We start from the raw sequence: 17,355 nt of genomic DNA on the forward strand, positions 1-17,355 counted from the left end.
CAGTGACGTCAATTTTTGTGCATGTGACCCCGCCCACCGGAAAATGAGTGCAGTGCCTTTCAGCCAATGGCAGGCGCTTTGTAGACAGGAAAGGCGGGGCTTCGCTTTGTGTTTAGTGGGTGTGTGAAGTGTTGTCTTTTCCTCTCATTCGTTGCGACGTTTTATTAGTGTTGCAAGATGGCGACGGTGCATCTGAGAATCGGAGATCTAGTATGGTGAGCTCCTTTAAATGTTAAAACATGCCACTTTTAACTCGCTATGGTCTCTACTTTCATCTATTTTGCTTTTTTTATTATATCAAAAATTAACAGAATTAAGCACGAACTAAATGTAAATCCGTCAAGTGGTAGCCAGCTGGTTAGTTGATGGACAACCCAAACAAATTGTTAGCCAAGCTGACTCAACATTCGTTGCTAGCTCCTTGCTAACATTAGCGGAAAAACCTGCAGATGTTCAAATTATGGATTTTCCCCCCCAATTAAATCTCGTTTTGTGGATGCTATTCTGACCACGTAATTCACTGCCACGATCTTTACTTTAAAGTTCGTATTGGAGTTGACGTGTTGTATAATTTCCTGCCTTAAAGACGAGCGTTAGTAGGCACGGTTGATTAAGCGGAAATCTAGGTTAGCACGGAGGCGTTAACTCTCTTATCCGTCCACTCGTTCAATCCGAAGCATTTCTTTCGTGTTTAACCAGTTTATTTATTGTGACTTATGTATTATTGAAACGATATGTATATCAAGCTGCTCTTAACGGTGGCCTATATTTCACTTGATTGCGTTTCTCGTCGAAAATGCTCCTCCCCTTGTTGTAGACTTGTACAGTAATGCAGAAAACAAAAGGGACATTAAGTACCGAACATTTTTCTATGAAGAGTGGTTTTCTTGCTAACTGTAACCCTTCATATAATATAGAATGTTTTTGAATATTTCCTTGTAGAAAGCCAAATTTTGCCCGATTTTATTCCTCCAACATTTGACGTTGTAATTGTCAACAAATCTGTCAAAAATTCATGTAATTTAAACGGCATTGGTTATTTACTAGTATACAAAAGTAGAATTAAATGCAAAAAAACGAGCAGTTTATAAATTAGTTTGAATTTGTGCTACTTTGTTGATTCCGTAATCGTCAACCCAATTTTGAAATATCTTGTCTATATATGTCGAAGTATCCAACATCCTAAAACAATTGTTTTCAAAAAAAATTTAAAACAATTTTAAAATAGCACTACGTTTCTGCATAGTATTTTTCTACATTAAACAGTGGCGAAATACTTTAATTTCAGGGGGAAACTTGGCCGCTATCCACCATGGCCAGGAAAGGTAAATACAGATGGCAAAACCATGTATTTATGGCTTCAACAAAAACAATAACTGTCACTAGTGCTTTTTATTACATTTATATTTATTTTCAATGTAGATTGTGAGCCCGCCCAAGGATCTGAAAAAGCCACGGGGCAAAAAATGCCACTTTGTGAAATTCTTTGGAACTGAAGACCAGTAAGTCAATATCAGCATACGTCTTTACTGAGCTTGTTCTTCAATAAGTGCGTATGATTACAATTCTCTTTTCAGTGCTTGGATCAAAGTGGAGCAGCTGAAGCCCTACCACCCTCATAAAGAGGAAATGATCAAGATAAATAAAGGCAAACGCTTCCAGCAGGCTGTCGATGCAGTGGAAGACTTTCTCAAAAAATCAAAGGGGAAAGAACAGGTGAGTGACTTGCCTAATAAAAGGATTATCATTGAGGGGCAATGCCAAATCAATCAATTTCTCAGAATATCTGTAGTGTACGTTTCATTCCATACAGTATTAGATCTTTAGACCCGATTCCCCCAAGGTGACCTTGTTTTGGATATTGCCACTTTATTGTAATGACACAGATAAAAATCTACTATTCTAAAATACATGTCTAAAGATCAGTTGTATATCGGCAAGTAAAATCGGAATCTTTTTTTTTTTTTTAAAGAACGCTGAAGGTAAAGGAGACTCCAAAGGAAAGAAGACTCCGAAGAAACCACTAAAAATACTGGATGAGGACGATGAGGATCTCAGTGCCTTGAGGGACCCATCTGAGAAGGTCAGTAAGACAGAGTTGGACAAGAAAAATGTCTGTTCTGTCAATTAGTCACAAAGGACCCACACTGAGCACTACATTAACACTAAAAATACATTGTCACAGACATCTGCAAACAGTCCATGCCTTTAAAGATGTAAACTGCGGGAACTCAATTGCATTAACAGATTAAACATGCATGTTGTGCCTAATCTAATAAATGGGTCCACATGCAAAAAAAAAAAAAAAAAAATCCAGGCAAACTCGAGTGCATATCCAAACCGATGCAAAAGCTGATCTGCTAGCCAGGAGCTCCCGGGCATCTGCATAATGATCAAAATTGCGAGAAGTTCCCGTGCATCGTGGCAGGGGTTATGTACGTAGTTCAAATTCAACATAAATTGCGTTGGCTGAGTTTTGCATCATTCAAAAGTATGGCTGAAAAGGTTTAAGGTCAGTTTGATGCACACCTCTAAAGTAACAAATTATTAAAAGTCATTTTCTTCGGATGACTCTCTTGGTTTGCACCTATTTTTTGCCCTTGCAAACCTTTAGTCAAGTTATTTTTATGTTTTGCTTTAATGGATATAGTTGGTACAATGGATATAGTTATAGCGATTTTTTTTATTTTTTTATTGAAGTATGTCCCTTATTTCAAGATTCAATGTTTGTTTATTACACTCCAACTGGGGTGTAAAGATAAATTCCATCCATGTCACATGGTTGCTGCAAGCAACACGGTGCATTCAGAGTGTGGGGACAACGCAGGGTGTGTTCAAAACCTCACAATCATTTTTCTTTGGTTCGAATACTTTTCGGATCATTAGTATGCCAATGATTCATTTTCAACATCGTTTGGAAATTCAGACTAGTGGTCGCTTCTCACATTTGTATGTATTCGATTTGAGTTAATGTTCATGTCATTTGTTGTCTGTCACATTGGAGGTCATTTTAACATTGGTATTTTGAAAACTTAAAAACTTGTGGTTTTGTCCTATTTGAAATGGGTAGGCCCCGGAGATCTCAGCAAATTCACCCTCTGTTTTAAAAGGTGAACGTGTGTCTCTTTCCTCCTTAAAGGACTTAACTGACTCTGACCCTGAGCCGTCCACTATTGAGAGGCTGGGGGCTGCATCTGGATTCAAATGGGAAAGCAGTGTAGGTGAACCCATCCCACCCATACTTCCCACCAAGCTTGCTTTGCCTTTGCCCTTCTTCTCCCTCAATTTAACCCTTGGCTTTAATGAACAACTATGCCGACTTTTCCCTTCTGACCTTTTGGTGCTTGCACTTTGACCACTGATTCTGTTTGGTTCCGCCCTTTCGGTTTTGACACATTTGAGTGTGTCGAGGCTTTCAAAGGGCTGATTTTTCTTTGAGTTCATTGAGAACATATGATTTTTACCTAACCACCAAGCGACTTGAAAGCATGGGTTGTAGCTGTGGTTCTCAACTGTTGCCAAATGGGACTCGCATCTAACTGTCGTCGTAAAGGCGCGGCCCACTTTTACATAAATTAAGATAAATGATAAAAATTTGCCTCGGAAAATATTTGCCTTTGAAAAATACAGTATTTGTGTGAAGCAACCCTTCTTTTATTTTTACAAAGTGCGCGTGACCCACTTTGAATGAATCCTCAGCCAACTGTTCGGTCCCAACTCACCAGTTGAGAATCACTCTTCTAGGGTTTAGTTGAACCTAATATGTGGCTTCAGCAGTTTATGACCATGGATGGATAGAAAGTTTAAAGTAAGTTTTTTTTTTTTTCCCCCCCGACAGCATTTGAGAGATAAAACGATATAACGCAAATGGGTAACTGCATTTGAAAATATCATTCACACCAAAACATTCCCATTAAAAAAAAAATCAAATATTTTGTTTTCAAATAATTTGCGTTAGTCCATTATTCAAAGCATGGACTTTAATGTGTCTATTTTTATCTGCCTAACTTTAAATTTAATTAAAAAAAACTCGTGTAGTAAGGGACGTAGTACTTTTATTAACTGCTGAATCCTCAGATTAGCTTCAGCTCAAATTAAGTGAGCCCCTTTCTCCTCCAAATGAGTGTGAACTGTACTTTAGTGGAGTTGCCAATCATTATATTTGTCAATGTTAACAGGAGGTCTTTATTCCAACCATTGCCATACAGCTGCTTGTTTTTTGGGGTATAATCCATGAAAGTGAAGTGTGTTATTAATCGGAAGGAATGTGTGGAAAATGTACAGCGCCATTTTAGTTTTAGTCGAAAAGGCTTAACATTCCCGCAACAACTGTACTGAGCGGAAAGTGGTGCTTTGACATGGGGAAAATGAGCCCACAGCCAAAATCCAACATGGCAGCCGGCAATTGGTGAGTAGGTTACAAGGCCGACGACAACTGAAGTTTTAGCTCAGTGGCTGGTTAGTTGGTCCCAGACCTGGGTATGCTCCCCAACTTGGGTGTTTACATCAATACCATTTTTGAGAAGACAGCAGCGTTGATTTTGATTTTCTAAGAGTGAGAAGCAAAGTATAGAAATTGGGGAGGAATGCTGTTCTCATGCAGCTTGTAGCAAAAGTGTGCTTCAACTTCATTCATAACACAAAGAGCATTGTTTCACTAGATTTTTTTTTTTACCAGCCTTTGGTCATTTTGTGGGGGTTAAAAAGTCACATAATTTGTATAATACAATTTTTGCTAGCCGGATTTTTAATTGAGTTGCTAGCATTAAAATGGCAATAGAAAGTTGTTCTTGTGTTTACAGTGGTCTAATTCCTTCTGTTGCGTGGTTAGTTTTCCAGAAAATTCCAACTGGGATGTGATTTAAAAAGCTAAAGCATTCTCAGTGAGGGCAGAAGATCATTTAATAAGTCACATGCTGCAAGCAATGCAGTGCAGCACCGGAACTTTAATTCAACCCCCCTCCCTAATGCCGTTCAGCACTTGAATATTTTTTTTCTTCGATTCTGATATTTCTATGATCTTAAAAAGTCAGAATCTAAATTATGATGACATTTCGATTTGCCCAGTCCATCATTTTCACAACAGTCTATTGCTCTCATGTGTTTTAAGGTTTACCATCCTCGAAAAGAACTTTTGCAAAGATACATTATAACAAAAGGTATACAGCCAATAATAGACAGAATTACTATAAACTGAATTGTAAAATGTCACTCTTCGTCTCAAGTAAACACACAGTGACTTGCAATTTGAGCTGATTTGCCGATTATGCACGTTCTGGTATTTGTGCACCCCTGTTTACGATGTAAAATGAAAATTCATCTAAAATGTTATTGAATTTCTTTTTCCCTTTAACATTTGTTGTTGGCGGCCATCTTTTTTTTTTTCCTGTGTATCTAGTTGTTGTAGAACTTTGAATCTTGGTTTATGGGGGTTTCCCCCTGGTACTCAGGCTTTATCCCACATTTCCAAAAACAAGCATGCTGGATTCATTGATGACTGATATTTACATAAGTGTCAGGGTCAATTGTTGTTGTTGTGATCCAAATGAGGGCAAGCGTTAAATGGATGGATATTCTGGGATTGAAATGACATTTTGCTTTCTAGCAGCAAAACAAGTCATTCCAAACGGTCACAGAAAGACCAATTGTGGCCTTATTTATTATGCTGGTTTGTGTGTGTGCAGTTTGGTACCTTTCCAAAAGAGCACCTTCCAATGAATTCCTTATTCTGTTACAGCCTGTGAAGGATGACCCACATTTTCATCATTTCTTGCTTAGCCAGTCTGAGAAGGTAAGAGTATTTGTTGAGCATTGGAACTTGAAAGCTAATCTAGATTGTCTGCTTTTTTCCTAAATCCACTTATGCATCTCAAAATGGGAAGCTCAGCTGCTTTGTGTCAAATACATAAATAACATTTTATACATCCTATATTGCTGTGTCCCATTAGCCTGCCTCATCCATGGAACCGATAAGCAAGCGTCTAAAAATTATTGAAGAGGTACAGTGGAGCGACTTTGAAAAATATATCGTTTTGAAATCAAATTACATTCACTCAGAAAGATTTTTGATTTTTACAGGACACAGCATCAACATCCATTCAAGCGGCAGACAGCACGGCCATCAATGGCAGCATCACACCGACAGATAAAAGGTAGGAGGACGTTTGATGTAAAAAAAATAGAAATTTGCAATTTTAGAAGAATTTGAAGTGGTTTCTAGGGTTTGGGGTTTTTATCCATTCGGATCACCAGTTTTTTTTTTTCTCTTTTACCTCCAGGATAGGGTTTCTCGGTCTGGGGCTGATGGGTAGCGGCATCGTATCGAACCTGTTGAAAATGGGTCACGTTGTGACAGTCTGGAACCGCACAGCAGAAAAGGTAGGATGTTCGAAAGCAATCTTGCCCACAGGATGTGTCAAAAAAGGTGTTACAAAATCACCAAATATGGGTCTTCCCCTTTCTGTGGCTCTGACCACGGCTGTATTGCTGTAATAATAAATACGGAACTCTTATCCTGATGCTCTTTAATCCAAATAATATGCAGAAATAGTTTTGATGGTAACTCATTTTTAGAATGTAGTCAGTTAAGCCGTTTTGAACCGGGTCCTTTATGTGTTCCAGTGCGATCTGTTCATCCAAGAAGGAGCCAGGTTGGGTCGGACTCCCGCAGAAGTGGCTTCAATGTGTGACATCACATTCTCTTGTGTCTCTGACCCAAAAGCTGCCCGAGATGTGAGTTTGACCAAAAAAAGAAAAACCCGAATTGATGGTTTTGGTTTTGCAGATACAAATGTTTTTTGTGTGTTTTGATCCAGTTGGTTTTGGGTCCCAGTGGAGTGCTGCAGGGAATCAGGCCGGGCAAATGCTATGTCGAGATGAGTACAGTTGACCCGGAGACTATTACAGAACTCTCCCAGGTTGGTCAACCCACAATAGTGTGCTTTTGTGTCGACAACATTGTAGGCTTTAATTTGTGACATGTATTGTTGGAATCAGCTCGTCACATCGCGGGGTGGTCGTTTCCTGGAGGCTCCGGTGGCCGGAAGCCAGCAGCTCTCTAATGACGGGATGTTGGTCATCTTGGCAGCCGGTGACCGAACTGTTTATGAGGACTGCAGCAGCTGCTTCCAAGCTATGGGCAAGACTTCCTTCTTCTTGGGTATGTGGCGGCCATCTTTTTGTTTTTTTGTGTCACTTACACTGTTAAAGATATATATCATCAAATTCTGTCTGTTGAGTTCACTAATATGTAAACGGCATCCACAAAATAATAGCAAACTATATGTGTTTATTTTTCTACACTTAAGCCACGTATAATTATGAGAACCGGAAATAGAAGCGAATAAAATTACATTTTACAAATGGTAAATAAAGAACTCAAGTAATGCGGTTGCATAAGTTTAAAGAGCAACAACAATAAAACGACGTAATCTCAGTGGTGTTTTTGTGTGTGTGTTCTAAAATGTGCCATTTTTATTTCAAAAGGTGAAGCAGGTAACGCAGCAAGAATGATGCTCATCCTTAACATGGTGCAGGGCAGCTTCATGGCCACCATCGCTGAAGGACTCACTCTGGCCCAGGCTACAGGCCAATCACAGCAGACCTTCTTGGACATTCTATGCCAGGGCCAGATGGCGAGTACCTTTGTGGACCAGAAATGTCAAAGTAAGTCAAGTCCATGTGGTTTTAAAGACAGCTTGTCTGTTTTAGTCAAAATGATGCAATATACACGGATATTATTCATGTGGGTTTTTTTTTTTTTGTTGCCTTACCTAGATATTCTACAAGGCAACTTTAAGCCAGACTACTATTTGAAGCACATTCAGAAAGATTTAAGGCTTGCCATCTCCATGGGGGATATGGCCAACCATCCTACCCCAATGGCTGCAGCTGCCAATGAGGTACTTTTTACTTTGTGTCGTGTTGCTCTTTTGTTCTTCCTTCAAAATAAAAGAAGATATCAATTCTACTACTTTCTACAATGGGTTGCAAAAGAAGAAAAACGCCATGAGTCGTCTGGGTCTAATTTTTATGGAGCCACTCTGTAGTTGTTCTTGTGTGTTCTGACCCAACCTGGGTTTCATCATCTTTGTTTTTATTTTTATAGGTGTACAAGAGGGCCAAGGCACTGGACCAGTCAGACAATGATATTTCTGCCGTCTACCGAGCCTACATTCATTAGATTGAGGTGTGACTTAACTGTCTGGACCACACAGTCTTTAATCCCTCCCACGTTTTTCTCTCTCCTCTTGATGTAACACGTTTTATCCTTTTAATTCTCGTTTTATTTTACAGAGTTATCCCCTTTGTTTTTGTGCCCGCTCGGTTATATGCCCTCAACTGATGGGATTGCAATTTCTTCACGATAAGGAAACATTGAACATTGCACTGATTTAAATGAGGGGGATGATGTGTGATTACCGCTCTTGTACTACTGCAAGTGGAGGCCATCTTAACAGACCTCTGACATCAGACTAGTGGCGAAAGTAACGTGCCTAGGTTTGTTTGCGAGGGCGCGATCGAGACGTTTAGAACCACTGAAGAGCAGGTTGTCCACATGATTTGCAGTTAGGTTTTGAATGCATCACCCCGAATATTTTTAGGTGCAAATGAGGTCATTTAAGTTTGTCTAAACTCTTTTCTTTGAATAGCTCAAATTCCAAGAGTGAAACCGAGAACATGCCACTGCATTGCCTTAATATAATACTCCCTGAACACTTTCATTGGATTTATTTATTTTTATTTGTGTGGTTTGGTTGTGGCATATTTCCGTATATAACAGACAGTTGAAATTTTTACATAGAAGTTTATTGTATTTCCTAACCACAATTAGGACAACAGCCTTAAAATGCAGTAAGAATTAGACGTTCTCATCAATATTGATATTCCTGCATATTTTGTTTTGTTTTTTTTAATTTGGAATTCTCAGTTATTTTCCTCTTTTATTTCATTTTATAAATGTATATTATCCTGGCATGAGGGGAATCCACTTTTGAGTTGTATTTTAAATGAGATGGCCCCTAATGTCAATCAGGATTTTTTTTTTTTGATTGTTTGGAGGAAAAAAAATATATTGCCAATGTTCTGTAAGGCAACATTGGACATTGTTTGATTGGGTAAAAATGAAAAGAAACTCTGAGGAATCACTTTTATATAACTGAGAATTGTTTAACTGACTGAAAGCTGCAGAATAAATAAAATATTCTTAGCAGCAAATTTTCATTTTCGTTGTTCAGTCACTGGTACCCTTATGCTAAGATGAATAGATGGACACAGCGATGCCAGAAAGTAAGTTTAGATAATTGTTTTCTTGCATAAAAATGAGCGCCATGGTTTTGTTTTTTTTTTGTTTTTCCAGCAGAAGAATCAGGTTCATCTATGAATGACGATAGATTTAAGATGCATGCTTAATAGTCCAGCATACCATTCAGTAATTTTTCAACTTGGAAGGTTTTACTTTCCAAATACACTGTTTGAGGGTATTTTAAAAGCCAGATGTAAATAGCACCAGGAGTTTGATTACAAAACATTTTATATCTTCAATTACTGGCCTAAACAATTTTGACTCTTTAAAGCCAATTAACAGTTTTGTCCTAATGTAGAAGTGTAAATTGAAAATCTGATTTATCAAATCACATGTCAATAATTTGGAAGCAGTTTAAGGATGACAACCTTTGGTGATTTGGGGGATATTTATGATTTGTACATGTGAAATTATTAAGGCTTTTGTGCTGTTTAAATAAATCCTTTCCTCGTTACTGGCAGAAGTATTGTTTTTTTGTTGGTGTTACCTTTATTTCCACAAATAATTTTTTACACCATTTAGAGTCAGACATCCTATTAATCGCTGTAAGGTGAGTGAGGCAAAGACATTTATGGAAGTCTGAGGAATATATATATGTATTTTTTCTCTCATGTCTTATCTTTTGACCAATAGGATCGCTCAGATCTGCTACAAACATTAACTGACGAACTGCGGAAGTCTTCCTAATATGGTTAAATGGGCGGGATCACTCACTTAATTCTGAGCGTATGACCAAGATATGTTGCATTCAAGTTCTCCGCTTTTTTGGAACTCGCAGTATATATTTCCGTGTTGTCAATTCATTGACTTATCTCACGTATGATAATAATTTATTTTTTCATAAATAGGATTACGTTTTAAACATCAGCCTGTATCCAGAGAGGTAAGTTGGCAGACCTTTTCAAGTTGACATTAAAATGTAGATAGATGTAAATTATATTTTTTTATTTAACTATGTCACGTTGTGACGTTTTCACATATAATGTGTAATGTCTGTAAAGCTGTCTTCCATTGTTAGTGGGTTTAAAACCCTCTGGTGTCCGGGAATTCTCATTGTCCGTGAAGGCAGCAATTTATCTGCTAACGAGTGCTAGGAAGAAAGCGTAACCAAAGGAAGGACACTTAGGGATTGTGTTCAAAGCTTACTATCCAAGTGTTGCCTTTTTTTTTCTGCTCAACATGCTCAATCCACAGAGATCCCTGTCCGAACTCCCCAAGATGTCGTCTGCCAGTCAAGTGGAGCGAGCAGTTCTGGTAAGATGCTGATTATGTTTTTTGTGTTCGTCTGCAGGGCAGCTAGCCGCGTCACTCATTCACTGACTGGATTTATTAAAGAGCGGCAACCAAAATGCCCACGTTGCTTGACTAAATAATTGCATTGCTACTTTTGCTGCAGTTATGCATTGTAAAGTTTAAAATATAGTCACCATAGGATGCAGGTGCAGAAAAAGCAAGCTTGCACTGTCACGTTTGTGTTGTTATGGTGGCGGGGAGGCCCGACCGAACCTAACGTCGGAATTAATGCTGATGAAATTGTGTCATTGTATTTTTTTTTATTTTATTTTACTAGTGTAACTGACTGCTATAGTGTCCAAATAAAAATATACTGTCATTTTGTATTGTAATGCCTCATATTTGTCTGATTCAATTTATAATAGGAGGAGGAATTCAACTGGCTTCTTAAAGAAGAAGTACATGCTGTTCTTAAGCAGTTGCAGGATGTCCTCAAGGTAAGACTTTTAAATTAGTTCTCATCTCGAGTTGAGGCTGACTAGTATTATTGCACGGTTCAAAAGTCATCATCAATTTTTATTGATCAGCTTCTGAGTAGATTGACTGCTTTTTCCTGATGCCTGCATTTTTTTTGTTTTGCTCCTCACCAGGAGGCTTCAAGACGTTTCACCATGCTGACGCCTGGCCTGGAGAGTCAGCTCAAACAGGAAAATTTCATCCTGGGCAGCTCAACGTAATGCCAATTACCATTTTATTTAATGACTCGGTCTGTTTGGTATTCTGTCTATGGAAGTCATGGGTTCCACATGAAGATGTTTATCACAAAAACTAAAAAAAAACATGTTCTGCAGCATGGATCAGGTGAAAGGAGTGCTGACACTACAGGGAGAAGCTCTGACTCAAGCGGTGAGCTTGAGCTGTTTTGCAATGTCTTTGTGTGAAAGGTTAAGCACCATTTGTTTCACCATTTTCTCATTTGTTTTTACTTTAAACAGGACATCAATTTAAAGGTTGCAAAGAGTAGTCAAGTGCTACACTTCCAGTTTAGGGAGGACAAGCAGTGGAAACTCCAGCAGGTATGTTAATTAAACTGCATGGTTCAAATAACGTCTCCTCGGGAAATGACACAATGTTGGTATTTGTTTAAAAAATTTCATCAACAACACATTCAAGCAAACCTTCTCAGATCACAGTTCATATCAAGTTCAAATTCCTGAGACATTTCAAAACAGTTGAATGAATCTGTAATTAACTGATAAGGAAAATACTGCCAAATATGCAGTTTATTTATTCATTAGTACTATTAATAATACTCTATTTGCTTTGGTTGGCTGCAAGGTATAATCATCAAAATTATGAAATATTTTAATCTGTTTGAAATGGATCTATTTATCCAGTTTCACTTTTTGCATTGAACTGCAGAAATAAAATAAAGTTTTCCACAATAGTTTAATTTATTGTGATGCACCTACACGATAGATAATTATAATCCCTGCTAACCAAAATTTACATGAGATTTGGCTCTCCCATCCTTACGCAATTATATCATTAAAAGGATTGGCTTATTTTTTGGTTAATATTGTAATATTTGTTTTTTTTTGCTAGTTATAGCTCATCGAGACTTCAAATTGTCATGTGAAACTTTAACTAATAATGTCCGCTAGCTCTTAAATAAACACAAAAAGTGTTGTAGACTCGCGTGACAAGGTTTGCAAACATCCAAAATAAGCATAATATAGTTTGAAGAATATGACAGTTGGTTAGCTGCCGGCTACTTTGATGTTTGCACGTTCTCCTGAATGTGGACAGAAGAGAAAGATTCTCTCCAAATCCTCTGACAACTTCTCCTCTCTTGTGTCAGATCCAGGATGCACGAAACCATGTCACGCAGGCTCTTCAGTTGTTAAGCAGCCATGATGAGAATTATGACTTCAAAACAGGGGCAGAAGTGAACAAGGTTTGCACAATGTATCAACGTGCATGTATTATGTAGTGATACCTAAGCTCACCTTTCTATTGTCGCTTTAGCTAATGGACGCTGTGATGCTCCAGCTGACACGTGCAAGAAACCGCCTAACCACCCCAGCGTCCATGACACTGCCTGAATTGGCCACTAGTGGGTTGATGGTACAATATTTTTTCCACTTAAGACTTATTAGGCTCAGACACTTGAATGCAGTGAGACAATTGTTTGCCATCCCTCCATCAGAAAATGTTCACTCCTCCCATGCCTGGTGACGTAATGGTGAATTTTTACATCAACTTGAGCAAACTGTGTCTCACCGTCTATCAGCTTCACGTCCTGCCTCCCAACACCACCAAGGTTTGAACACACGATGAAGTCCAATTCATTCAAATACTCGCATGAACTAAAATATTTGTTGTTTTTGTTCTTCCTCCTTGATAGAATTTCAAACCATCTGGAAGCTCTGTGCTGCACAATCCTGGGGCCATGTTGTAAGATGAAACTAATTTGTTTGTGTGTTGTTTTGTGGCAAGTCATTCCATCTATTCATTTAGTTTCTAGTTGGGCTAGGCCATTGTTTCGCACATTGGGCTAAATTGAGGACTAAATAACACAATATAAAAATGTCTATAGAAATAATGGACAGTTGGTGAGGTGAATACAATTACCGTATATTCCGGACTATAAGGCGCACCGGACTATAAGGCGCATCTTCAATGAATGGCCCATTTGAAAACTTTGTTCTTATATAAGGCGCACCAGATTTTTAATCCAAATCAAATCATTCTCCATTTTATCTTTTTTATTTCAACTTCAGAGGCAACAAATTACTTTATAATCTTTTTAATTCATGAGTCATAGTCTTCAGCGGGCCACTTATGATTGATTTCATGACACAATGCTTTGGGCCAGTTTAAATTTAGGAATTTGGTCCATATATAAGGCGCACCGGACTATAAGGCGCACTGTCGGCTTTTGAGAAAATGTTCGGTTTTTAGGTGCGCCTTATAGTCCGTAAAATACGGTATTGTAGTGTATGTTGTCAATTCTTTTTTTTTTTTTTTTGTCGCTTCTTCCCAGTGAGCTCAACAACAACCGGTTTGAGGTGAGCCACGTGCACAAGGTGGAGTGTGTCGTCCCCTGGCTCAACGATACGCTGGTGTTTTTCACCATTTCACTACAACTTTGTCAGCAGCTCAAAGACAAGGTGTGTCATGTAAGCTTCACTATTTAGTGTGCACCTAAAAAAACATGGTCTACTTCACGTTGACTCTTTTTGTCCATAGTAGATAAAAAAAAAAAAAACTTTTATGGGAGGCATGACTAACAAAGTATCCTTGTGTCCCTGCAGATTTCTGTCTTTTCCAGTTTTTGGAACTACAGACCTTTCTAATCACCTCGCAGTCAATGTCTGACTTAAACAACCACACAAGTGTGATGGACATGCTCTTATTTATTGGTAGCTATTCTCAAGCCAGTTTCAAGTGTTGCATGAAGCCAGTTAGACGCGACAAACGTGTTTTCATTTTGTGACCAACATTCCTCTTATGTTTTGCATTTCACAGGACTGACTACAACCTCTTTTTGAATGAATGTTTTTATTTGAGTTATTTTTATGTTCAAGCAATGTCGCAAGTATCTGTCATGTTGTATTTTCCAGTTGTTGGGTTGTTGTTTTTTTTTGGGGAGGGGGGGTAAACGCTAATCTCGGCACTCGGGCGAAAATAATGCAAAGGGAGACAGGTTATGGAATGTTCATTTCCATTCACAGAGATATGAGTTTAAATGTTCATAGATTCCCTCACATGCAAAATTTTGGTAAGTGAAAAACTATTCATGAGAATTATGGGAATTTTACCGGAATCAAAATGCATTAATTTAACCACATGCAGTTCTGCTGAGGATTATTGTGCTTTAGCAGAAGTCACAATCCAGCTTTACATTCACACTAAAGTGTGCAATAAAACTAGAATAGTTTGTGAGATGTTTGCAAATTTTGAAAATTGTCGATGTGAATACTAAAACAGCACTAAGATCAACATGTCTTTTGTTAATCACCCGATTGGGTGTCATTCATCACATTCCTGTTTAAATAAGCTAATCAGTTCTGAATATATTTATTGAAATGTTTTGCACATATATTGTTGATTCCCTGTGAACCAAATACTTATTAAAAAGGCTTTTGTCCCAGCAGCCATTTGGACATGTCACGAAGGATTTCATAGGTCACATACTAAAAATGGTGTTAAAAATCCCAAACATACCATTAAAAAAAAAAATTATACTAGCACTTGACAGACAGCAACACGTATTTTTCAGCTACAGTGTCAAAATGGCTTCTGGGCTAAATATCCTTTTATGAACAAAATTATTCCAGTAAGTGTTATTTACTTCGAAAATAATGATTTGAATATAGAATTTATTTATCTGTGCAATAAAGAGTACATGTACTATCATCAAATTTCCGATGCATCATTCCCTAACTAAATGAATGTTGTTATGATTAAGTTTTAGCATTAGCTTTTGAATAATATATATAGCATAACTAGCTTTGAATTCTGTTCCAATATGATGGCTTTGTAATGAAAGTGTTCATAATTGTCACTGCAATAGAATTTTTTTGTCTTAAATTAGCCAGTGAAGACTTTGGCAAAATGAATGCACAGATCAGCATTAGCTGTGTTAGCCCTCGATTGGGCAGATGAGCTCCTAAAACAAGCAGATTTGACCATGGCAAGAAATTTGCTGACATAAACACCAAAAATTTGAATACATATGAAGGCAACAAATGAAGGTTTGGAGAATGGCGAATATAAAATTAAATGTGCGCCACTATGTTACTGTACACATGATACACTGACATTTTATGAAGTACAAATATGAAAGCTGTTTAAGTTTTGCATTTTGTTAAATATAAAAAAAAAATAAAGAAAATGGCAATTCATCACAAAGCATTCAAACATAGTGCAATCAAAGCTAATTTGGGACAAAATCACAACAGGTACAAAAGAAGTCGACAATTCATTGGGTGCTGAAACAAAATCTGATTTTGAAATGAAAGATATTAATTCAAACTCTCCAGTTGCGTTGTGCTTTCAGCCATCATGGTTCCAAACACATGTTGTCGATGCCAACTCTCTGACGTTTAGGCTGTTAGAATAGAAGAGCAAAAGCAACAATTCATCATCCATTTTATATTCATGCCTCTTCATCAAATATGGAATTCAGTGTAAAGACACATGCATCATCTTCATAACTAGAAAGTGAACATTTAATTGCATTTTTAACTATAAGTGCTGTTCTAACTTGAATTATTTCTACTTATTGTATGTGTTATTTTTGTTGTTAATTTTCACCTTCTCATCGCAGCAGCAGCAACAACAGCGGATGAGTACCAGAAGGACCAGCAGGGTAATCAAACCTGCCAGCACACATAGCAGCATATCATCAGGATTTCACCTCAGTTTATTATTATCATTTTATTATTATCAATAATATAGAACTTAAAAATACAGTGGAACCTATCCATTAGGATAGAGACCAGGCCGGCTCGCAAATAGCAAAACTCATGTCCACTGGCATTGGAAGTAAAAAAATAAATAAAAAATAGCCAACCTCACCTATGAAGACTAAGAAGACGACACCAAAGCCAATGTCCCACTCAGACTGAAAGAACTGTTTGGACTCCAGTCTGGAAACTACATCATTGAACTGACTCTCAAAGTCCTCGTGGGTGCTTGCTTGTCCCATGGTACTGCTTTGCTACCAAAAAAAAAAAAAAAAAAAAGACATAGTTGATGAGAATGCATGTTTATTGTGATCATATTGTATTTCCAGGTACTGCAATGACTTCCCCATCCCTTTGAATCATGATTAGTCACTGTGACAAGAATTTATTAAATGTTTGTGTTCAGTGTTGCTATTGCATAATACCCACCCCAATTAGTCTTCAAAATGACCCCCCTATTTCTGAAATGATGCCCCTTCACCCTTTACAACTGTATTTGTTGTGTAAATTGTTAATCGCTTATGTACGCACTACCTGGAACCAGGAAATGCCAACAAAATGTGTGTGAAACGTTGATGTTTTGAACTTTTTATGTCATAAACCGCAGTAACATACTCGGTCCACAAAAATATAATAATAATAATAATAATGATTATTATTATTATTATTATTATTATTATTATTATTATTATTATTATTATTATTATTATTATACCTTTGATACATTCAAATGGAAATATTCTAGTCTATAGAAAGCGGAACTATATCGTGTACTGACTGTATTTGTATTTATTTGTAACATATATATCCACGCCGTTCATTTCTGGAGACCGCTACTTTATCAGAATCCTTACCCTCCATTAATAGAAAAACACGATACTGACACGTGAAAGTAATTCAGAGATTTCAGTAGGTATATGCAATATATAAGAAATAATTATTTGTCATTATTAGTACTTGTCTGCTTACCAGTCTTTCCTGTTTTGTTTTATTTCTTCCGTGTTTAAGGTTCTACTGACCTGATCCACCTGTTTGACGCAATAGACTCCGCCTCTGCTGCCTCAGACAAAATCAGAGCAGTAAATCTTTAACCAAGAGTCAGTTCGTTAAAATGCAGTTTGGAGGTTGCTAAGAGGCGTGTAAGGAAATGCCTTCAATAAACAACTCAAGGTGCGATCAAGTGGGTTACATGCATGCAGGTTATAATTTAGTCATCACGTGATTGTATTGTCGCGAAACATCGACTGGTCCAAGTCATTAAATGCAGTCAACGGGAACAGTGCAAGTTGCGCAAACTTTAGATATTGTGGTTTATGTTGCTAAAATGTGCACTTTATTTTTGTA

General features: G+C 37.6%; 3 protein-coding genes across 7 annotated transcripts; 2 read left to right on the forward strand and 1 right to left on the reverse strand.

The window, feature by feature from the left end:
* The first annotated feature begins 92 nt into the window (after positions 1–92).
* On the forward strand, positions 93–9,758 carry glyr1 (glyoxylate reductase 1 homolog (Arabidopsis)). Of its 2 annotated transcripts, XM_049745678.1 has the most exons (16): positions 93–215; positions 1,289–1,325; positions 1,423–1,502; positions 1,578–1,716; positions 1,973–2,083; positions 3,140–3,217; positions 5,738–5,791; positions 5,949–5,999; positions 6,079–6,152; positions 6,279–6,378; positions 6,622–6,732; positions 6,816–6,917; positions 6,997–7,159; positions 7,486–7,665; positions 7,777–7,901; positions 8,108–9,758. In XM_049745678.1, exons 1-16 carry the CDS (start codon positions 178–180, stop codon positions 8,180–8,182), a joined length of 1,518 nt encoding a protein of 505 aa, XP_049601635.1. In that variant the 5' UTR covers positions 93–177; the 3' UTR covers positions 8,183–9,758. The 2 variants fall into 2 exon arrangements, with proteins under 2 accessions (XP_049601635.1, XP_049601636.1); XM_049745679.1 differs by lacking the exon at positions 3,140–3,217.
* A 287-nt stretch (positions 9,759–10,045) lies between these two features.
* On the forward strand, positions 10,046–14,964 carry rogdi (rogdi atypical leucine zipper). Of its 3 annotated transcripts, XM_049745692.2 has the most exons (12): positions 10,046–10,187; positions 10,499–10,558; positions 10,963–11,034; positions 11,188–11,270; positions 11,389–11,443; positions 11,533–11,613; positions 12,399–12,494; positions 12,566–12,664; positions 12,747–12,860; positions 12,945–12,994; positions 13,584–13,719; positions 13,855–14,964. In XM_049745692.2, the coding sequence occupies exons 2-12, from the start codon at positions 10,523–10,525 to the stop codon at positions 13,894–13,896; spliced, it is 864 nt and encodes a 287-aa protein (XP_049601649.1). In that variant the 5' UTR covers positions 10,046–10,187; positions 10,499–10,522; the 3' UTR covers positions 13,897–14,964. The 3 variants fall into 3 exon arrangements, with proteins under 3 accessions (XP_049601649.1, XP_049601647.1, XP_049601648.1); XM_049745690.2 differs by lacking the exon at positions 10,046–10,187 and having other exon boundaries at positions 10,199–10,558; XM_049745691.2 differs by lacking the exon at positions 10,046–10,187 and having other exon boundaries at positions 10,202–10,558; positions 13,584–13,710.
* Positions 14,172–17,192, reverse strand: smim22 (small integral membrane protein 22). 2 transcript variants are annotated; one of them, XM_049745696.2, is made up of 4 exons: positions 17,031–17,192; positions 16,124–16,265; positions 15,860–15,924; positions 14,172–15,653 (listed from the first exon to the last, which is right to left on the reverse strand). In XM_049745696.2, the coding sequence occupies exons 2-4, from the start codon at positions 16,251–16,253 to the stop codon at positions 15,606–15,608; spliced, it is 243 nt and encodes an 80-aa protein (XP_049601653.1). In that variant the 5' UTR covers positions 16,254–16,265; positions 17,031–17,192; the 3' UTR covers positions 14,172–15,605. The 2 variants fall into 2 exon arrangements, with proteins under 2 accessions (XP_049601653.1, XP_049601652.1); XM_049745695.2 differs by having other exon boundaries at positions 16,981–17,147.
* Between the last annotated feature and the right edge of the window lie 163 nt (positions 17,193–17,355).

This window comes from Syngnathus scovelli, chromosome 16, assembly GCF_024217435.2.
Source record: "Syngnathus scovelli strain Florida chromosome 16, RoL_Ssco_1.2, whole genome shotgun sequence".
NCBI classification, from domain to species: Eukaryota; Metazoa; Chordata; class Actinopteri; order Syngnathiformes; family Syngnathidae; genus Syngnathus; species Syngnathus scovelli.